Source organism: Enhydra lutris, unplaced genomic scaffold (assembly GCF_002288905.1).
Source record: "Enhydra lutris kenyoni isolate GAN:26980312 unplaced genomic scaffold, ASM228890v2 scaffoldscaffold88, whole genome shotgun sequence".
Taxonomy (NCBI): domain Eukaryota; kingdom Metazoa; phylum Chordata; class Mammalia; order Carnivora; family Mustelidae; genus Enhydra; species Enhydra lutris.
Genome location: NW_019154172.1, coordinates 3,590,198 through 3,609,497, shown reverse-complemented (window position 1 = coordinate 3,609,497; position 19,300 = coordinate 3,590,198). Strand labels below are relative to the sequence as shown.

General features: G+C 40.9%; 1 protein-coding gene across 1 annotated transcript; it reads right to left on the bottom strand.

The window, feature by feature from the left end:
- Nucleotides 1-56: 56 nt before the first annotated feature.
- LOC111161993 (myomegalin-like) lies at nucleotides 57-14,544 on the bottom strand. Its single transcript, XM_022526120.1, has 4 exons — nucleotides 14,447-14,544; nucleotides 1,968-2,203; nucleotides 793-844; nucleotides 57-168 (listed from the first exon to the last, which is right to left on the bottom strand). Exons 1-4 carry the CDS (start codon nucleotides 14,542-14,544, stop codon nucleotides 57-59), a joined length of 498 nt encoding a protein of 165 aa, XP_022381828.1.
- Between the last annotated feature and the right edge of the window lie 4,756 nt (nucleotides 14,545-19,300).

The window sequence follows — 19,300 nt, the reverse complement described above, 5'->3', positions numbered from 1 at the left end:
TCACCTGAATGACATGGCTGTAACGATCTGGTGGCTCAAAAGACAAGCTCCAGAAGTCAAGGAGACTGTTCCTTAGGAGGAGAAGCCAAACAGTTCATTTTTGTCTGGAAGTGGAGAGTGGGGAGCAGGGGAGAACAACAGTGGCCCAGAGCCTTGGCCACAAACATCCTGAGGAAGAGAGAAGACCCATTCAGCCCTTTCAATAATGCTCCTGGCTCTTTTACAAGACAACCAGAGCTCTTTGAAGGTTTGACACACTCCGTGAACAATGATGCTTTCAGTAATATTTGCTGTGGCCCATTTAAAACTGCTTCCAAGGCAATGTGGCCTCCCAGGTGTCTTGTAGTTTCTCGACCTTCCCGAAATACTGTCATACAGTGAAAAGCTTTTTCTTCTTTTGTGAGGAAAATCTGTAGCTATTTAACATCTGCCAGCACCTCTGGGGTCACCATGGAAAAAACCAGATACAATTTCACTCTGGTCTTTAAAGATCTAGGGGAAATCAGAGGGGGTCCCTGAGGACTCAGGAGACTCACAAGACTGGGTAGTTAGGTTAGAACAGGTCAGTATCGCTAAATTGATGAACTAATAGAGAATGGGACCAAAATAATAATAAATTAAAAAAATAGGAAACATGACAACTTCATCACTAGGGACACGTAATGATTTGATATTATAATCAGCCATTTGCTTTTTGTGGGGTGTAAGAGCTCCGGCTTTGAGTTTCTGTCCCTTACTTCTAAATCCTTCACCAGATTATATGATCTACAGCCCCTGAAAATTGGGAGTTACCTGAGGGTTCGCAGCATCTGTCTTGCTTGATTCTTCTCACTTGTACAGTCATCTGAAAACCAGATTCAAAAAGGACTAGTTATAATTTAAGCAGGTCTCATTCCTCAGATTACAGAAAGACACTGACTTTTCTCTGGGATCAGATGTGACTACTTGATTTTCCAGTCCAGGATACTCTGAATTTTCTCAGGAGACATTGGGTTGAGACTTTGGAGAACTTACCTGACAGGCTTTCCTAACTTTCCAGAACTTACTCACCACAGAGATCATCATTTCTTTTTGCTTTGTCCTAGGTCGGAGTCAAAAGCTAAAAATGTCATTTTTCCTACAGGCCATGAGACACTTGTCCAGAGACCTCTGGACCACTCTAACCAGAGTCTCCAGGTCCTGCCAAAAGGCTGGGTTTTGGCCTCACATCTGTATACCCTGTCACAGCTTTCATGCAGAATCTACTCCTGTCTCTGTAGGGGTGACAGACATCCCTGTCCTGCCTCTGATCTGGTATCAGAAACCCACACAGTGACCTCAAGCCTGCTCTTACTATGTGCCCCCAGGTGCTCTAGGGAATATTCTATGAAAAAGGCACCTGAAACTAAATTTCCCACCACCAGGTTGTAGTACATACAGTATCTAAACCATGCCCAAATCAGCATGATTCTTTTATCATTTTTTGAAATGCACTGATTAATATTGCTGATTTGATCCTTAGAACAATCATGCTGGTATTACTTGACCTAATTTTTTTAGGTGAGAAAACAGAAATCAAGAGAAGTATGAATGTGTCCAGAACTAGCAATGAACACATACAGACTAGAGCCATGGTCTTCAGATCCTAATTCAGCGCTCTGTTCACAGCAACCAGCTGCCCCCATTCTACCTATCTTGCTGCCAGTTAGTTTCAGATAAATGCTATCACCCCCCAGAGATGTTTTTTGCCCTAGCGACCACATTCCGCGAGAGATAAAGGAGCTGGTGATCATCCTGGCATCCCCATTCCTGTGTGATTCTCTTCATTGTTCCTCTCCAGCCAGTCCTGACTCCACCATGGTTCCAAGATGGTCATTACAAAGCAGGACATCAGATTGAAAAGTCAGTTATAGATGAGTTTGGGCTTGTCTGAGGCTGGGGTCCTTGGGAGGGACTGAAGATCCTCCTGAGCCCTGGGACCAGCTTACCTGTGCTGAATTTGCTGGCAAGGCTCTCTGCCAGCAGGCTCCCCTTGGTCAGCTGCTCACGGAAGTGCTGTTCCATGTAGCGGTCAACTTTATTGCTGCTAAGGAGCTCCTCAAAGGTTTTCACCGTATTCCTGACATGCTGGATGAGAAGGGAAGAGAAAGCTCTCCCCATCCTCATCTTTTGCCTTAGGTGGGTCAACTCTCGAGCCTGATCCTGGATCAAGGAATGGTATTTCCTAAAGTGGGAAAGAAACAGTAAATAGGAAAAGAGGTGACTGATAGGGTATGGTACTTCAGCAGAAGGTACTTAGAGAACTTCACCCCAAAATCCCCTACACTGAATTATATAGCACATGTTTCATGACCTGAATGTGGTAAAGGGAATGAAGAAAGGAATACAAAGCTTTCTTCTGCTTGGAAGATCTCTTCCAAATGTGTCTTTCCCCAGCCCCACTTCTGAAAATGGAACCAGACTTTCTTCTCTAGTTCTGCTTTCAGATCTGCTCCCAGTCGCTCTTTTTGGTTTATAAACCATCTCAATACAGTAAACAAAGCCAGGCATTAATTGGAAAGTTGAAAGGAAAAACCATCATCTGAGAAAAGGAACCACTTGTTCCAGGCAACAGGATTCTTCCATCACCAGGATGGACCTATCTGTGTCTTTCCTGTAGACAGCCAAGGCTCCATGGGTAGGACATCTTCAGGCTCCTTTAATTTAACCACTGTATTCTGCCACTTCTGTATGCTCCAGCGTAACTAACCAGCACAGTGTTTTGCTTACAGTATTCAGAAGAATGATCTGAAAAATGACTTCCAAAAAAATGACGTGAACTAACTTCATATCCCATAATATCCTGGCCAACATGGCGACTATTTGTTATAGAGGAGAGTAAAAGAGGAGGTTTTAGTTCATCTTGTTCCTGAGAGAGGCAGCATGGCTGGATGGATGAAGAGGAGGCAGCAAGCCCAGATTGTAGGCCCAGGGTGCTCCCTTTACCCTCCTGCTGCAAACTTGGGAAGTCACTTTACTACTCTGTGCCTCAGTTTCTTCATCTGCAAAGTGAGGGTAAGATGACCACTTGCCTTTTTAGAAATGTGATCGAGATTGAACTTTATTTTAAATGTTGGGATGGGTAGAGCAATGCCAGTAATGCATTTGTCTTATCAAAAAGAAGACAGTTTATCACTCATGACTTTGGTAATGGTGAATTTATCAGACCAACTTGACATCCCTTGTGCTTCTGTAGGTGTGCTAGAGCGGAACCAAGGACTTCCAGTTTCACCTGTTTTTCTTGGAGACTCTGAGCCAGCAGGGTGTACAGGGGCTAGTGGTTTCCTGAGAAGCTGAAATTTGCCTGAGGCCCCAGTCACTGGTTTAGAACAGGGAATCCAGGAGTTAGAAGGAGCCAGAATGGGGATCAGACAGGTCATCCCCCAGGTAGCATCAGATCCTTTTGAACCTTTTTTTTTTTTTTTAATTTTATTTATTTGTCAGAGAGAGAGGGAGAGAGAGCGAGCACAGGCAGACAGAATGGCAGGCAGAGGCAGAGGGAGAAGCAGGCTCCCCGCCAAGCAAGGAGCCCGATGTGGGACTCGATCCCAGGACGCTGGGATCATGACCTGAGCCGAAGGCAGCTGCTTAACCAACTGAGCCACCCAGGCGTCCCCCTTTTGAACCTTTTAAACCATGTTATACTTTATTCATATTTCTTTCTTCTTCTTCTTTTTTTTTTTTTTCCTAGAATTTAGTTATTTGACAGACAGAGATCACAAGTAGGTAGAGAGGCAGGCAGAGAGTGGGAGGGGGAAGCAGGCTCCCCGCTGAGCAGAGAGCCTGATGCAGGGGTCGATGCACGGTTCGATCCCAGGACCTGAGATCATGACCTCAGCCGAAGGCAGAGGCTTTAACCCAATGAGCCACCCAGGCGCCCCTTACTCATATTTCTGACCAATGTTTCTAATATCATTAGGCAGTGGCTGGTTCTAGAGTAAGAGCGCTTTCAGAGCTGGGAGTATTTTAGTCGTCTTATATACACAGCCAAACCCAGAGGAGGCTCTCAGTAAACATTTCTTCCAGTTATGGGAAACAGAATCCTTACAAACCGCCACTCAGCTCTCACTGTGTTCCTGTCCTAAATGTCCTCTCAGGGATCCTATGCATTTTCCATTAATGCGGAAAACCCTTAAGAAAGATCCTGTACTCACTTGGGGAGCTCTATGAAATGGGAATGTCCTCTAAGACTTGCAGGATATTGTTAGACCTGGGTCCCTGACATTTCCTAGTTAGCTTCTTCACTCTAGGCACAATACTCAAGAACCTCTTCTTTGGAAAACAAGTAGGAGGAAGCATTTACTGAAATTAAATGGGCTTTACAGAATTCTCCTGTGTTGGGACTTCCTGACTATCCTAAACCTTTTACGTTGTTTGTTCAGGAATGTAATAATCAGGTTCAGGGAGCCCTTAACTCAAGAAAAGGAAGGGAAAAATAGCCCTAAAGACTATTATAGCTTACAATTGCATCCAAAGACCAGGATATACCCAAATTGTTTATAAAGGGTGTAGCTGCTAAATTTACAGAATTTTAGCAGCCGCTAAAATTACAGAACTCTCCCTGAAACTTGTTCAGGAAAATGAATTAAATTTACAGTTTCTTCATGCTGTAAAAAGTTTGCCAAACACAGCATACACACCATTTCTCAGCTAGTAGACAACATTTTTGTGAGATTCTACTCTTGTCTCCTCAGTATTCTTTCCAGCAACTCTTTTTTTTTTAAGATTTTATTTATTTATTTGAGAGAGAGAGCGAGAGAGAGAGAGAGAGAGCACAAGGTTGGGGGGGGTGGAGAAGCAGGCTCCCTGCTGAGCAGGGAGCTGGATTCCTGCGACTCTTTAAATCCTGCTACTCTCCTATCCTTACATAACAGAGGAGAAACTCATAACCGTTGAGTTGATCTCAAATCAAACTCCCAAATTAGATTTACAAGAAACCCTATTAAATGCTAGTCCAGATTTAGTACTCTGCCTTGATATCTCCTATGCCAAAAATTCTGAAGGAAAATATCAAGCCAAACCTGCTGTCATGACACAACATGAGTTTTCAGGAAGGGGAGCCCTTTCTTTACTTAATTCAGCCCAACCTGCAGAGGTGTTGGTTCTCATTTGGGCCTCTAAATTGACAAAAGAAAAAACTGCAAATATTTATACCAATAGCAGGTATGCCTTCAGAGTAGTTCATGATTTGGTATGCTCTGGAAACAAAGTTTTTTTTCTTTTCCTTCCAAGTAGTTTCTATACACAACGTGGGGCTCAAACCCACAACCCTGAGATCAAGAGTCATGTGCCCTAACATTGAACCAGCCAGGTGCCCCTGGAAAGAGAGATTTTCAACATCAAGTGGTACAGCTATAAAATAGGATCTCAGGTTGCTGACCTTCCCTCTACATTATTAGTGTCCTCACAAGTTGCTATCACAGAAATTGAGGCTCATACCCTCTCATGAGACGCTGAATACCAGGGAAATGCGATAGCTAACTTTCATGCTAAGGATCCCAATGTACCAAAACATGAAATAAATTCCATAAAATGGCCAAGGGATAGATACTAAACCTTTTGGTAAAAGCATTTTCCTGAATTTCCACAACCTATGGTCCACTGTAGGTTCAAGTCAGATTACTTAAGACAATTTGTATACTAGACAAAAAATTGTAAAAGTGGCACCAAGAAGGATGCACATTTATCATAAAAAGAGGACTTTGGAGGGTGCATATGACTGGCTCGTGCTTCCTGGATCTCTCAGTTATCACTCTTGCAAGTGCTTCAAGTGACTACCCACCACAGAATTGACTTTTCATATTATGAAAAAATATCATGGGTGATTGTTCTAAACTAGCATGACGAGTATATTCAATCATATAACCTGGTTAAAACCATTAAACTAACCCCAGGGACTGCTCCCCAATATCTGGACCATTTGAACATTTTCAGTTATACTTTTTCAACTGTCTCCTTCTATGTGCTATCAATATGTACTTGTGGTGGTATATTTCTTTTCTGGATGGGTAGAAGCATTCCCATGTGGGCAAGCTGATGACACCACAGTAGCAGAGAAATTACTAGAAAATGTTTTCTATTCTGGGCAATCTCAAATGAAATTTCAAGTGACAAGGGGCTCACTTTACCTGGATGGATTATAAAACAACTAAACAAGGTTATTCAAACTTCATGGCCCTATCATTGTCTCTTTCATCCTCAGCCTTTAGGGGAGGTCGAATGTTCCAACGATATTCTAAGATTAAATTTGGCAAATTGACCGAAACCACAGGAGTACCTTGGCCTAAAGTGTTACCCTTAGCCCTTATGACAATGAAGTCAACATCTTTTGGGAAACATAAATTAACACCTTATGAATTTATCACTAGGCAGCCCATGCCTTCGATGATAGAACCCCATGCACATCTTGCCCTTGTAAATTCTAATATGACCCAATACTTTAAAGTATGAATGCAATATTCAAAAACTTATATTTAGCAGGTCAAGGAGGCTTTTAGAGACCCTCTGCCTGATGATAACATTATACTTCATACCCTGGAACCTGGAGACTGCAGGTTCTGAAGGAGATATCAGTTAAAAATAGCACTTGTGCCTTGATGAAAAGGGCTCTATCAGGTTCTATTTTTTCACACAGCAGTTAAATTATAGGGCATTGAACTTCGGGTCCATGTCTCTCAACTAAAGAGAACCTCCCCACTCCTCAATTCTTGGGCTTATCAATCTATGGTTAACTTCAAATTAAGGATTTCCAGGAAAAACAAACAATCTTCCCTCAAAGCAGAAACAAGGCAAAAGTGGATAGCTTACACCCAAGACCACTGAAAAAGTTTCTGCTAGATCGCTTATCTTTTTCCAGGACCCATTTTTATAACAATTATCATGATATTACTGCTCTACAAACTAACACAGGACATTTACAGTCATGTCTCTTTTCTGTTAGGGATTTTCTCTACTCACTAAGGCCTACCATTCAATGCATACCCTCCTTTACTAAGCAAAATGATTGTTGGTGTATACCTGCTTACATGCTCAGGAACACTCTCAGTGAATATTAGAACCAACTCCAGAACCATGCTCAGATGGCAGGAAAGTAGCTTTACAAAAAGGTTTGATATCCATCCCTTGGCCATTTAACTAATACTTATGGCCAATTAATCTGGTATTGGGAGGAAGCTTGGAAGCCATAGGATAGCCCATAACCACTGCAAACTGCATTGCTGGAAATTTGTTCCTATGCATAGGAATGGCATTGGACCTAATTTAGGTTTGTTCTAGACTCACTCTATAATCACACACTTTGGTTTGACTCAAATGCTGAAAATTGGGCTTCTATATATAACAACATAGATTTTTAAAAAAACATTTTATTTATTTATTTGAGAGAAGAGAGAGACAGTGAGAGAGAGCATGAGCGAGGAGAAGGTCAGAGGGAGAAGCAGACTCCCCGTGGAGCTGGGAGCCTGATGCAGGACTTGATCCCGAGACTCCAGGATCATGACCTGAGCTGAAGGCAGTCGCTTAACCAACTGAGCCACCCAGGCGCCCAACAACACAGATTTTAAAATAGATAATGACAATGATACTTTTGATTATGCTATAAGGAAAATACTGAATCCAAACTTAGCTTATTTTGCAAAAACAAACAAACAAACAAACAAACAAACATTACCTTGGGCCACTTCTTGCATATGCCTCTGAAACTCATAGATGACATTCTAGCCGTTCTCCCACATTGGAATGAGGCAGTCACTTTAAACCAATCCTCAATCATTAGGAAAACTCTAATGATATAATCAATCATTGAAAATAACAAACAACCTCTGCATTCTCACTCTATAAGCTGTTATAACAATACACCTCTGAGCCTCATTCCACGGTCAGTTTGAGAGCTCCCAGGGGTAAACTATTTTTATGTGCACAATAAATGCTGACTAATATTTTAGTGGTCTAGTGGTTTCAATCTTGCTATGTCTAGATTTTTGACACTCAGTTCTCTCTAACTTGATCATTCACACCAACTTTGGCTATGTAGGCACCCCCAACACCTCTCTCTTTCTTCTCATTCCCTTTTTCCAACCAAGAAGATGCTCCTTCTGTCTGCTCTTTCACCTCTGAGATCTCAGGATATAATGTTGGCAGTGTTCCTTGCAAAATACACACATGTGCACACACATATACATGGACATAGACGTGCACAGGGGGTCAGGGCTTGGTCCTGGCTGCAGTAACTAAATTAATAGATCTTTTAACATCCCAGTCCTTTAAGATGTAGAAAATACTAGTGCAGGAAAAGGCCTCATTTTATTTTACAGATGAAGACATTGAGATCCACAAAGAGTAAGAAATGTATCTGATATATGTAACTAATATATCAATAAAGCTGGAGTGGGAAGAAACACAACTGAGCTCACATCATTAGTTGGTGGAAAAACCATTTAAAAATGTTGGATCTAAACTCTCACTCCAGTGTTCTTTATCACCATCAGTATTCTCTTGCTGCGTTTCAGGGGTCTCTGAGATAAACAAGGCTGTTCTACTTTTAAGACAAGTCCTTTTTCTGGAATACATTTATTTTTCTGGATTCTATAGGTCTATTATTTATTTTCAGTCAGTTTCCCAATAACAAATAATATTTATCACAAGGACAGTTAAAATGTATTTAGGTAGGGATGCCTGGGTGGGTTAGTCATTTAAGCACCTGACTCTTGATTTTGGTTCAGGTTATGATCTCAGGGTCATGAGACTGAGCCCTGCATTGGGCTCTACTCTGAGCATGGAATCTGCTTAAGATCCTCTCTCTCCTTCCCCTTCTGCCCTTCCCCCCCACCCCCTGCTCATGCGTGCTCTCATCCTCTCTCTAAAAAATTTTTTTGAGGTAATTTTATTTTAAAAATTTGGTTATTTGAGAAGATCAACAAAATCAAGAAGCCTCTAGCCAGGCTAAGGAAAAAAGAGAGAAGACACAAATTATTAATACCAGAAATAAAAGAAAGGATCACTATAGAGCTGATGGACACTAAAAGAATAATAAAGAAATACTATGAGCCACAGATTTGATGACCTAAATGAAATGGTCCAATTCCTTGAAAAATAAAATCTGCCAAAGTGCTCACAGAAGAAATAAACCATCTGACTAGACCTATGTCTATTAGAGACAGTGAATCGATAATTAATAACCTTCCCGGGGCTAGGCACCCCGAGATGCTTAGTCGATTAAGCATTGGACTCTTGATCTCAGTTCAGGTCTTGATCTCAGGGTTGTGAGTTCAAGCCCCATGTTGGGCTCCACACTGGGTATGGCATCTACTTAAATTTAAAAAAAAAATTAATAACCTTCTAAAACAGAAAGCACCAGGTCCAGATGAGCTCACAATAAATTCTACCAAATGTTTAAGAAAAAAATTATACAATTCTCTACTGTCTTTCTATAGATTTAGAAGAAGAGGAGATACTTTCCAACTAATTTTGCTGGAATGGCTTAACATTACCCTAATACCAAAACCAAAGGGAAAAAAAAAAACCTTACGGAACAATATCTCTCATGAACACAGATACAAAAATCTTCAGCAAAACATTAATAAATTGAATCCAACAATGTGTAAGAGGAATTATGTAATATATCAAGTGAGATTCATTCCAGATATGCAGAGCTGATTTCAATATTTGAAAATCAGCTGATGTAATTTGTCCCATCACAGGCTAATGAGAAAAAAACTCACATGATCATATTAACAGATGCAGATAAAGCATTTGACAAAATCCAGCACCCATTCATGATTAAAAAAAAAAACAACAAACTTTCGTTAAACTAGGAATACAGGGGGAAATTTCCTCAACTTGATAAAGAATATTTACAAAAAACAAACAGCTAGCATCATACTTGGTGGTAAGAAACTATAAGTTTTTTTTTTAAGATTTACAAAAACAATTTATTTAACAGAGATCACAAGTAGGCAGAGAGGCAGGCAGAGAGAGAGGAAGAGAAGCAGGCTCCCCGCTGAGTGAAGAGCCCGATGTGGGGCTCAATCCTAGGTGGGGCTCGATCCCAGGACCTTGGGATCATGACCGGAGCTGAAGGCAGAGACTTTAACCCACGGAACCACCCAGGTGCCCCAAGAAACTATACTCAGATCAGAAACAAACTGAGAGTGTCCCCTCTCACTACTCCTTTTAAGCATCATATTGGAAGTCCTAGACTATGCAGTAAGACCAATAAATAAATAAATAAAAGGTTTATAGATTGGAAAGGAAGAAATAGTTAAACTGTCTTTGTTGCAAACGGCGCAATTGTCTATGTAGAAAATCTGAAAGGATGACCAAAAACTCTTGAAACTTGAAAGGGATTAAAGTCAGGTTGCAGAATACAAGGTTAATATACAAAAAGCCATTGCTTTCCTGTATACCAGCAATGATCAGGTGGAATCTGAAATTGAAAACAGTACCATTTACATTAACATCTCCCAAATGGGATATTTATGTAAAAATCTAACAAAATATGTGTAAGATCTAAATAAGGAAAATGAGAACTGATGAAAGAAAATCAGAAAGAACTAAATAAATGGAGAGATAGATATTCCATGTTCATGGATAGGAAGCTTCAATATTGTCAAGATGTCAGTTCTTTCCAACTTCATCCAAAGATTCAAAGCAATCCCAGTCAATATCCCACCAAGTTACTTTGTGGATATTGACAAACTGATTCTCACGTTTATATGGAGAGGCAAAGGAACCAGAATATCCAAAAAAGAACAGAGTCACATGACTGATACTACTGACTTCAAGACGTACTGTAAAGTTATTAGTAATCAAGAAAGTGTAATATTGGTGAAAGAATGAACAAACTGGGGTGCCTGGGTGGCTCAATGGGTTAAACCTCTGCCTTTGGCTCAGGTCATGGTCTCAGGGTCCTGGGATCAAGCCCCGCATCGGGCTCCTCGTTCAGCAGGGAGCCTGCTTCTCCCTCTCCCTCCATCTGCTTACTTGTAATCTCTATCTCTCTGTCAAATAAATAAATAAAATCTTAAAAAAAAATGAACAAACCCAATGGAACAGAATGGACAGCCCAGAGGCAGACCCACCAAAATATAGGTGACTGATCTTTGGCAAAGGAGCAAAGGCAACACAATGGAGAAAATATAGTCTTTCAACAAATGGTGCCGGACAACTGGACATCCATATGCAAAAAAAAAAAAAAAAAGGAACCTAGACAAGACTTAAATCCTTCACAAAAATTAGCTCAAAATACATCATAGAACTAAATGTTAAATACATAATATAAAACTCCTAAAAGATAAACAAAGCAGAAAGTCTAAATGATCTTCAGTTTAATAAGGACTCTTTAGATACAAATACAAAAAGCACAATCCATAAAAGAAATAATAATCTGGACTTGATTATAATGAAAAACTTTTGCTCTGTAAAAGACATGGTCAAGAGAATAAGAAGACAAATCATAGACATGGAGAAAACATTTGCAAAATACATATCTAATAAAGAACAATTCTCAAAAATATACAAGGAACTCCCCAAACTCAACAAAAAGAAAATGAATGGGGGTGCCTGGGTGGCTCAGTCAGTCAGTTAAGCATATGCCTTTGGCTCAGGTCATGATCCAGAGTCCTGGAATTGAGGCTGCTCAACAGGGAGCCTCCTTCTCCTCCTCCCTCTGTCCCTCCCCCCACTCATGTTCTCTCTCTCAAATAAACAAATAAAATCTTACAAAAAAAAAAAAAAAAGAAATGAACAAGCCAATCAAATAATGGGGAAAAGACCTGAGCAGACATCAAAGAAGATACACAAATGGCAAATAAGCATATGAAAAGATGCTCAACATCATAGGTGAGTATGGAATTGCAAATTAAAACAATGAGCACCACATATTAGAATGGTAAAAATCTGGAACATTGATAGCACCATATACTAGTGAGGATGGGGAGCAAAAGATCCTCTCATCATTGCTGGTGGAAATGCAGAATGCTACAGCCACTTGGGAAGACAGTTTTGTGGTTTCTTACAAAATTAAGCGTACTATTAACATATGATCCAGAATTGTGCTCCTCACTATTTATTCAAATGAGTTGAAAACTTATGTCTACGTAAAAATCTTACACAATGCTTATAGCAGCTTTACTCATAATTGCCAAAATTTGGCAGCAATCAAGATGTCCTTCAGGAGGTGAATTTATAAATAAATGGGCACATCCAGAAAATGTAATATTATTTAACACTAAAGAGAAAGAAGCAATAAAACCATGAGAAGACATTAAGGAATCTTATATGTATATCACTAAATGAAAGGACCCAATCTGAAAAAGCTATATAGGGTATGATTGTAACTAGATCATATTTTGGAAAAGGCAATGCTGTGCAGACAGTAAAAAGACCGGTGGTTGCCAGGGATTAGAAGGAAAGGAGGGGAGTGGGCGTCTGGGTGGCTCATTGGGTTAAGCCTCTGCCTTCCGCTCAGGGTCCTGGGATGAAGTCCTGCATCCTGCTCTCTGCTCAGCAGGGAGCCTGCTTCCTTCTCTCTCTCTGCCTGCCTCTCTGCCTACTTGTGATCTCTCTCTCTCTGTCAAATAAATAAATAAAATCTTAAAAAAAAAAAAAAAAGGGAAGGAGGAATGAGTAGGCAGAGCACAGAGTATTTTTTTTTTAAGATTTTATTTATTAATTTGACAGACAGAGATCACAAGTAGGCAGAGAGGCAGGCAGAGAGAGAGGGGGGAAGCAGGCTCCCCGCAGAGCAGAGAGCCCGATGCTGGGCTCGATTCCAGGATCCCGGGATCATGACCTGAGCCGAAGGCAGAGGTTTTAACCCACTGTGCCATCCAGGCGCCCCGCACAGAGTATTATTTTTAAGGCAACGAAGAGTCATTCTATATGTTACTCTAATGGTGGATACATATCATTGTACTTTTGTCAAAAGTACAAAAGAATGTATAACACCAAGAATGAATCCTAGTGTAAACTATGGACTTGGAGTGATAATGATGTGTGAATATATGTTCATTGATTGTAACAGATATACCATTCTGGGACAGCATGTTGTTGGGGCGGGGGAGGCTATGCATGTGTGGAGATGGGGGAGGGTTGGGGGGATATATGGAAACTTTGTAGTTTCCACTCAATTTTGCTTTGAATTTAAAACTGCTCTAAAAACAAAGCCTTTTTTAAAAAAGAATAATTATGCGATATAAATTTTTAAAATGTATTTGACAAAGTGGATGTAGACTTTGTAAATTAAGATTCCAAGTTTCTCATATTACTTCTGCCAAAGGCTGCAACTTTAATCAAGCAACCATATTTTGGGCCTGAATGTTCTCTGGTCTGAAATGAGGAAACAAGACGAACTGATTTTAAGATTATTTTTAGCTCTAATGTTCTTCTCTGGTTCAGTGAAATTTAAGTGGTTCATACTGACAGTGACCCAATGAAGCATGAAGCAGAATTTTATCACCTTCAGAGCTGTGCCCAACCTCTAAGCAAGTTACTTATGATGTGGCATGTCAATAACTGGTGTTCACAGGTAACTGTATAATGGATTAACTCCATATTATTTTAATGCCTTCAAAAAATTGTAAGCAAACTGGGCCTCCTGGGTGGCTCAGTTGGTTAAGTGTCATGATCCCAGGGTCCTGGGACTGAGCCCCAGGTCATGCTTCCTGCCCAGTGAGGAGTCTGCTTCTCCCTCTCCTGCTTCCCCTGCTTGTGCTCTCTCTCTCTCTCTCTCTTTCTTGGTCAAACAAACACACAATGACTTTTTCAAAAAGCTGTAAGCAAACAGCCATTAAAAACACTGACAAATGTAGCCAACAGGCCATTATTTGGCAATTTCCTGAGCTTATTTCAAGACCTGAACTTATCATGATTGCCATTCCAGAAACCAGGGACAATCTGATTGTCCTGGAATCTCCTGAGATAACAGGAGATTCTTAGGTGCTCTCATCAGTGCAGAAAAGAGACATTACTGATGTGACTGGAAGAGTTCCATGAAATCCCATTCCATTAAGATGGTATATTTGGGGGCTGCCTGGGTGGCTCAGTGGGTTAAGCCTCTGCCTTCAGCTCAGGTCCTGATCTCAATGTTCTGGGATCAAGTCCCACATCAGGCTCTCTGCTAGGCAGGGAGTCTGCCTCCTCCTCTCTCTCTCTCTCTCTCTACTTGTGATCTCTCTCTCTGTCAAATAAATAAAATCTTAAAAAAAAGATAGTATATTTGGTGAATATATATGCATTGTTACTTAGAATAAAACCAACTTTCTCAGGATAATAAAAGTAACTGATAATAAAAAACACTCTAGGCTTTTCTCTAAAGAATTTCCAGAAAGATCTTAGAAAAAGCCCTATAATTAAACTACAGAGCCTGGATGCAGACCCTGAAAGCTGCTGTGAGAGCAATGATTTAATTCTGACAGTGGAAATCTCTTACCCGCTGTGGGACACAGAGGAGGATCCTGCCTCCTCGGGCTGAGTCTGCTGCCCATCCACTCTCCTCTCAGCAGGTCCCTTTTCTAGGGGTCGCTGCATTCCAGCTTTTAGTTGGAGCATTTTCTCATGAAGAACCTCTTACTGCTTCCTTTAAAAGGAAAGATGGAAGAGATGTGTGTCTGGGTCTCCACAATGGCCAGGCTTTCCTCTAAAGGTACCTAGAGGAATCAAAACAAAATTATGGTTTATAGAGTTGGGTTACTAAAGAGGATCCCATAGGAGAATAAGGGAAGGTAGGGGAGAACCTACCAGGAGGTAAAAGATGACACCTACAATGTGCCCCCTTGAAGAGTTCCTCCTCAGCCATGAGGACCCTGGTTACTCATTTGGTTGGAGGAAGGATATAGCAAGTAGGGGGAGATGGTGCTGTGAGGAGGTAGAGGAGGGTCCAGAGGTGTCTTAGGTTAAAACAAACAAGGAAACAATGAAATAAGCAAATGAAGGGCACTTGGGTGGCTCAGCCAGTTAAGTGTCTGCCTTCAGGTCATGATCTCAGGGTCCTGGGATCAAGCTTCATGTCAGGCTCTCTGCTCAGCAGAGAATCTCCTTCTCTCACTCCCTCTGTTCTCCCTTCTGCTTCCCTCAAATAAATAAATAAAATCTTTAAAAAAAATAAACAAATGAAATCAAATGGGCTTTAAACCGAGTAAGAGTTGAGTATTTTTTTAAAGATTTTATTTATTTATTTAGAGCACATGTGAGTTGGGGGAAGGGGAAAGGGAGAGGGAGAGGGAAAGAATTTCAAGCAGACTCCATGCAAAGCACAGAGACCAACATGGGCCTCAATCTCATGACCCTAAGGTCATGAGCTGAGCCAAAATCAAGAGTCCGTCGCTTAACTGACTGAGCCACTCAGATGCCCCAAGAGTTGAGTATTTTTTTTAAAGATTTTATTTATTTATTTGATAGAGATCACAAATAGGCAGAGAGCAGGCAGAGAGAAAGGAGGAAGCAGGCTCCCTGCTGAGCAGAGAGCCCAATGTGGGGCTCGATCCCAGGACCCTGGGATCATGACCTGAGCCAAAGGCAGAGGCTTAACCCACTGAACCACCCAGGCGCCCCAAGAGTTGAGTATTTTTGATTCTTACAGTTGAGATAAAGTTTCCTGGGAGTGTCCCTTCAGAAATCAGAAAGCCTTTATATCACCGACAAGTTTTGAGAGTCATGAAGGGAGAAACAAAATTTGAGATACCACAGGTCAAATCCGAAGTCACTGGGACATCAACAATAGTGTCATGGAAAGGACTCCGGTTTCCATGTCTCAAGTTGTAATCACAGAATTAGAATGTTGGTAGCTACAGAACCTGAGAAAGCGATGCCTTCTGAGGACCTGCCATATACAACACAAGGCTGCCTGTTTCTCCCTAGATGTCTCTATCAGTGGAGACCACCCCTCTTACCAGCCAGTTTTTTTTAAAGCTTTTATTTATTTAAGAGAGAGCGAGCAATAGAGCAAGTGAGGGAGCACGAGGAGCAGGGAGAGGCAAAGGGAGAAGCAGGCTTCCTACTGAGCAGGGAGCCCGATGGAGGACTCAATCCCAGGATCCTGGGATCATGACCTGAGCCAAAGGAAGACACTTTGACTGTGAGTTACCCAGGCACCCCTCTTACCAGCCAGTTTTAATATTTGGGTGCCCTTTTACTGATACTATCAATCAACTTTTTTAAAGTACTCTCTATTCCTAGTGTGGGGCTCAAACTCACCACCCGAAGATCAAGAGTCTCAATCTTACTTTTTTTTAAAATTTAATTTAATTTTTTTATTTGACACAGAGAGGGATCACAAGTAGGCAGAGCGGGGTGGGGGGGAAGCGGGCTCCCCGCTGAGCAGAGAGCCCGATGTGGGGCTCGATCCCAGGACCCTGAGATCATGACCCGAGCCGAAGGCAGTGGCTTAACCCACTGAGCCATCCAGGCACCCCTCAATCTTACTTTTGTACAAAAACCATCAAAACAATATTTTTTCAAGATCTTTATTTTCTTGAAGATAGTTGCAATAAAAACGATTCTTCTGGCTTTTCCTTCATCAATTTTTTAAAGCCTCTAGTGATTCTTTTCTTGGGGGTGGAGGGGCAGAAGGAGAGAGAGAATCTTAAGTAGGCTCCGCACCCAGCATGAAACCTGATGCAGGACGCAGTCTCACGACCCTGAAATCATGACCTGAGCTGAAGGCAGAGGCTTAACCCACTGAGCCACCCCGGCATCCCTGATGTAATTTATTTAATTGTTAAGTTGATATACTTTAATTTTTAATAATGGTGGATTCCTGTGTGTTCCACAGTCAGCTCTGAGAGCCAGTGCTACCTGCCTGTACTACTGACAGAGTCCTGTCTAGGGCTGAAGAGCCTACAACTTGGGTGGGATGCCCTGGTTAACTGTCTCTGTGGCTCTGCTCTCAGGCTTGGAGAGGCCAGTAGTAGGACCTGTTGGTGTGACCATGGCCATCTCCACACATCCTTCAAAGGATTTGGAAGAAGATGAAGAAAGGTAGTTTGAAAAACTAATTTTGAAAGTTGTTACTGCTGCCTTATCCTTGCCTAACTCCTAATGGACTGTGTAATGATACTGCCGTGTGGTGTTGGACTGTAAGCCAGCACAACCACTTTGGAAAGATTTTGAGGAGTTCTTCATAAAGTTATATATACACCTATCCTATGACCCAGCAATAGTACTCCTATTTATTTCCCAAGAGAAATGAATGTATATATCCAAAAGATTTCTACGAAATGATTATAACAGTGTTATTCATACTAGGCAGAAACTAGAAACAACCCAAATGTCTATCAGCAGGGGAACTGACAAATTTTTCTATTCTGTGGATTACTATTCAGCAATATAAATGATCAAATGACATATGGTCACATGAATAAATCCCTCCAAAACAGTATGCTCAGCAAAGGATGCCTCTGCAAAAGGATGATTTTGAGTATCTAAAACAGCTTTAAAGAAAAGGTTTATTCATTTATTTAAGAGAGCGAGCAGGGGAGGAGCAGAGGGATAGGGAGAGAGTGAGAGAGAATCGTAATCAGGTTCCAGAGCCTGATGCGGGGCTCAATCTTACGACCCTGAGATCATTACCTGAGCAAAAATCAAGAGTCAGATGCTTAACCGACTGGGCCACCCAGGCGCCCCTAAAACATAGCTGTTTTAATGTTCCTGTGAGTTACTCATGTATGATTCCAGGTACATAAAGTCCCAGAACTGGTAGAACAGGCAAAACTAAGTTGTAGTCTAGAAATCAGAAGAGTGGTAGCATCTTTGAGGTATTGTGAATAGTAATTTACATGAGGAAAATTTAATGAGTTGATGTTCTGTAAAGTTTGGTCTGCACACATTTGTTGAGATTCATCCAATTATATACTTTACATAGGTGCATTGTTTGTAAATTACATAATAGTAACATATTGTTAGCATAAGAACAAGATTATCTTTTTTAAATTGTTGAAATTACACAAAAATAATTGTTTAGCTTTTAGTTACCTCCTGACACATACTTTTTTTTAAAGTTTCATGTCTTCTGTAAAATCTAAACAAAAGACTCTAATATAAATTAGAACTTTCATATTTTCTAGACTATGTTAGTGTTGGAGTAGGCAGTTAAGTTAGGTTCTAACAGGATAGCTAGAGCCCAGCAGAGAGTAGTAAGTCATGGCCAGCTATCAGGAAAGTCAGAGGCCTGTCCTGGCAGCAGGCCACAGAAACTGGATCAAACCAGACATGAAGATGGTTGGTGCCATGACAGGAAACCCCTGACCAGATGAGGAAAAGATGAGAAACCCTGCTTCGAAGAAATCCCCACCCCAAGTATGAATATTCCATTCCTTACTAAACAACTGTCAATAAAAGATTGAAACCCAACCCCGGAGCGCATAGCTAGAGCGCGCTCCCTCTCTCTCCTTCCCTCTCTCACCTTCCCTCTCCCTCTCTTTCTCTCTAGCTCACCAGCTCTCCTATCCTGAGAGCATACTTTTAGTTTAATAAACTTTCTTGCTGGTGTTACTTACTCTTCCGCTATGTTGCATGTCTGTCCTTGAATTCTTCCTTGGGACAAGACCAAGCACCTTCAGCAACACCTTTGGGACAGACTGGGTCAACCCAAGGCCCCCAGGGTCTCCCCAGTAAACTTGGCAACACTAGGACTTTACTGATAATTTCATTTGCCCTCCTGTTGTCATTAATTTTATTTCAAATATATTTAAATCACACAGACATTGTAATTATTGCTTGGGACAGTAATATTTATTCGATTTATTTAATAAATAAATATTAACACATATTTAACATATCCAGCATAAGAAATATTATCAACAAATATATTAACATAATTATCAATTATCAATAATCACTTAATAATAAATATATTAACATATAATATTATCACATATTTAACATATCCATTGCTCTTCATTACTTTTTTCATTTCCATGTTTCCCTTGGGATCACTTCTGCCTAAGGAATTATCTTTTGTATTTCCTTTTCTGAAGGTATTCTGCTTATCTGGAAAGGCCTTTATTTCACCTTCACTTTGAAAGATATTTTGTCAGGGATTAAATGTGGATCAAAATGATAGTATTTTAGCCTTTTTTTAAAATTTAATTTTATTTTTTATAAACATATAATATATTTTTATCCCTAGGGGTACAGATCTGTGAATCGCCAGGTTTACACACTTCACAGCACTCACCATAGCACATACCCTCCCCAGTGTCCATAACCCCACCCCCCTCACCCAACCCCCCTCCCCCCATCAACCCTCAGTTTGTTTTGTGAGATGAAGAGTCACTTATGGTTTGTC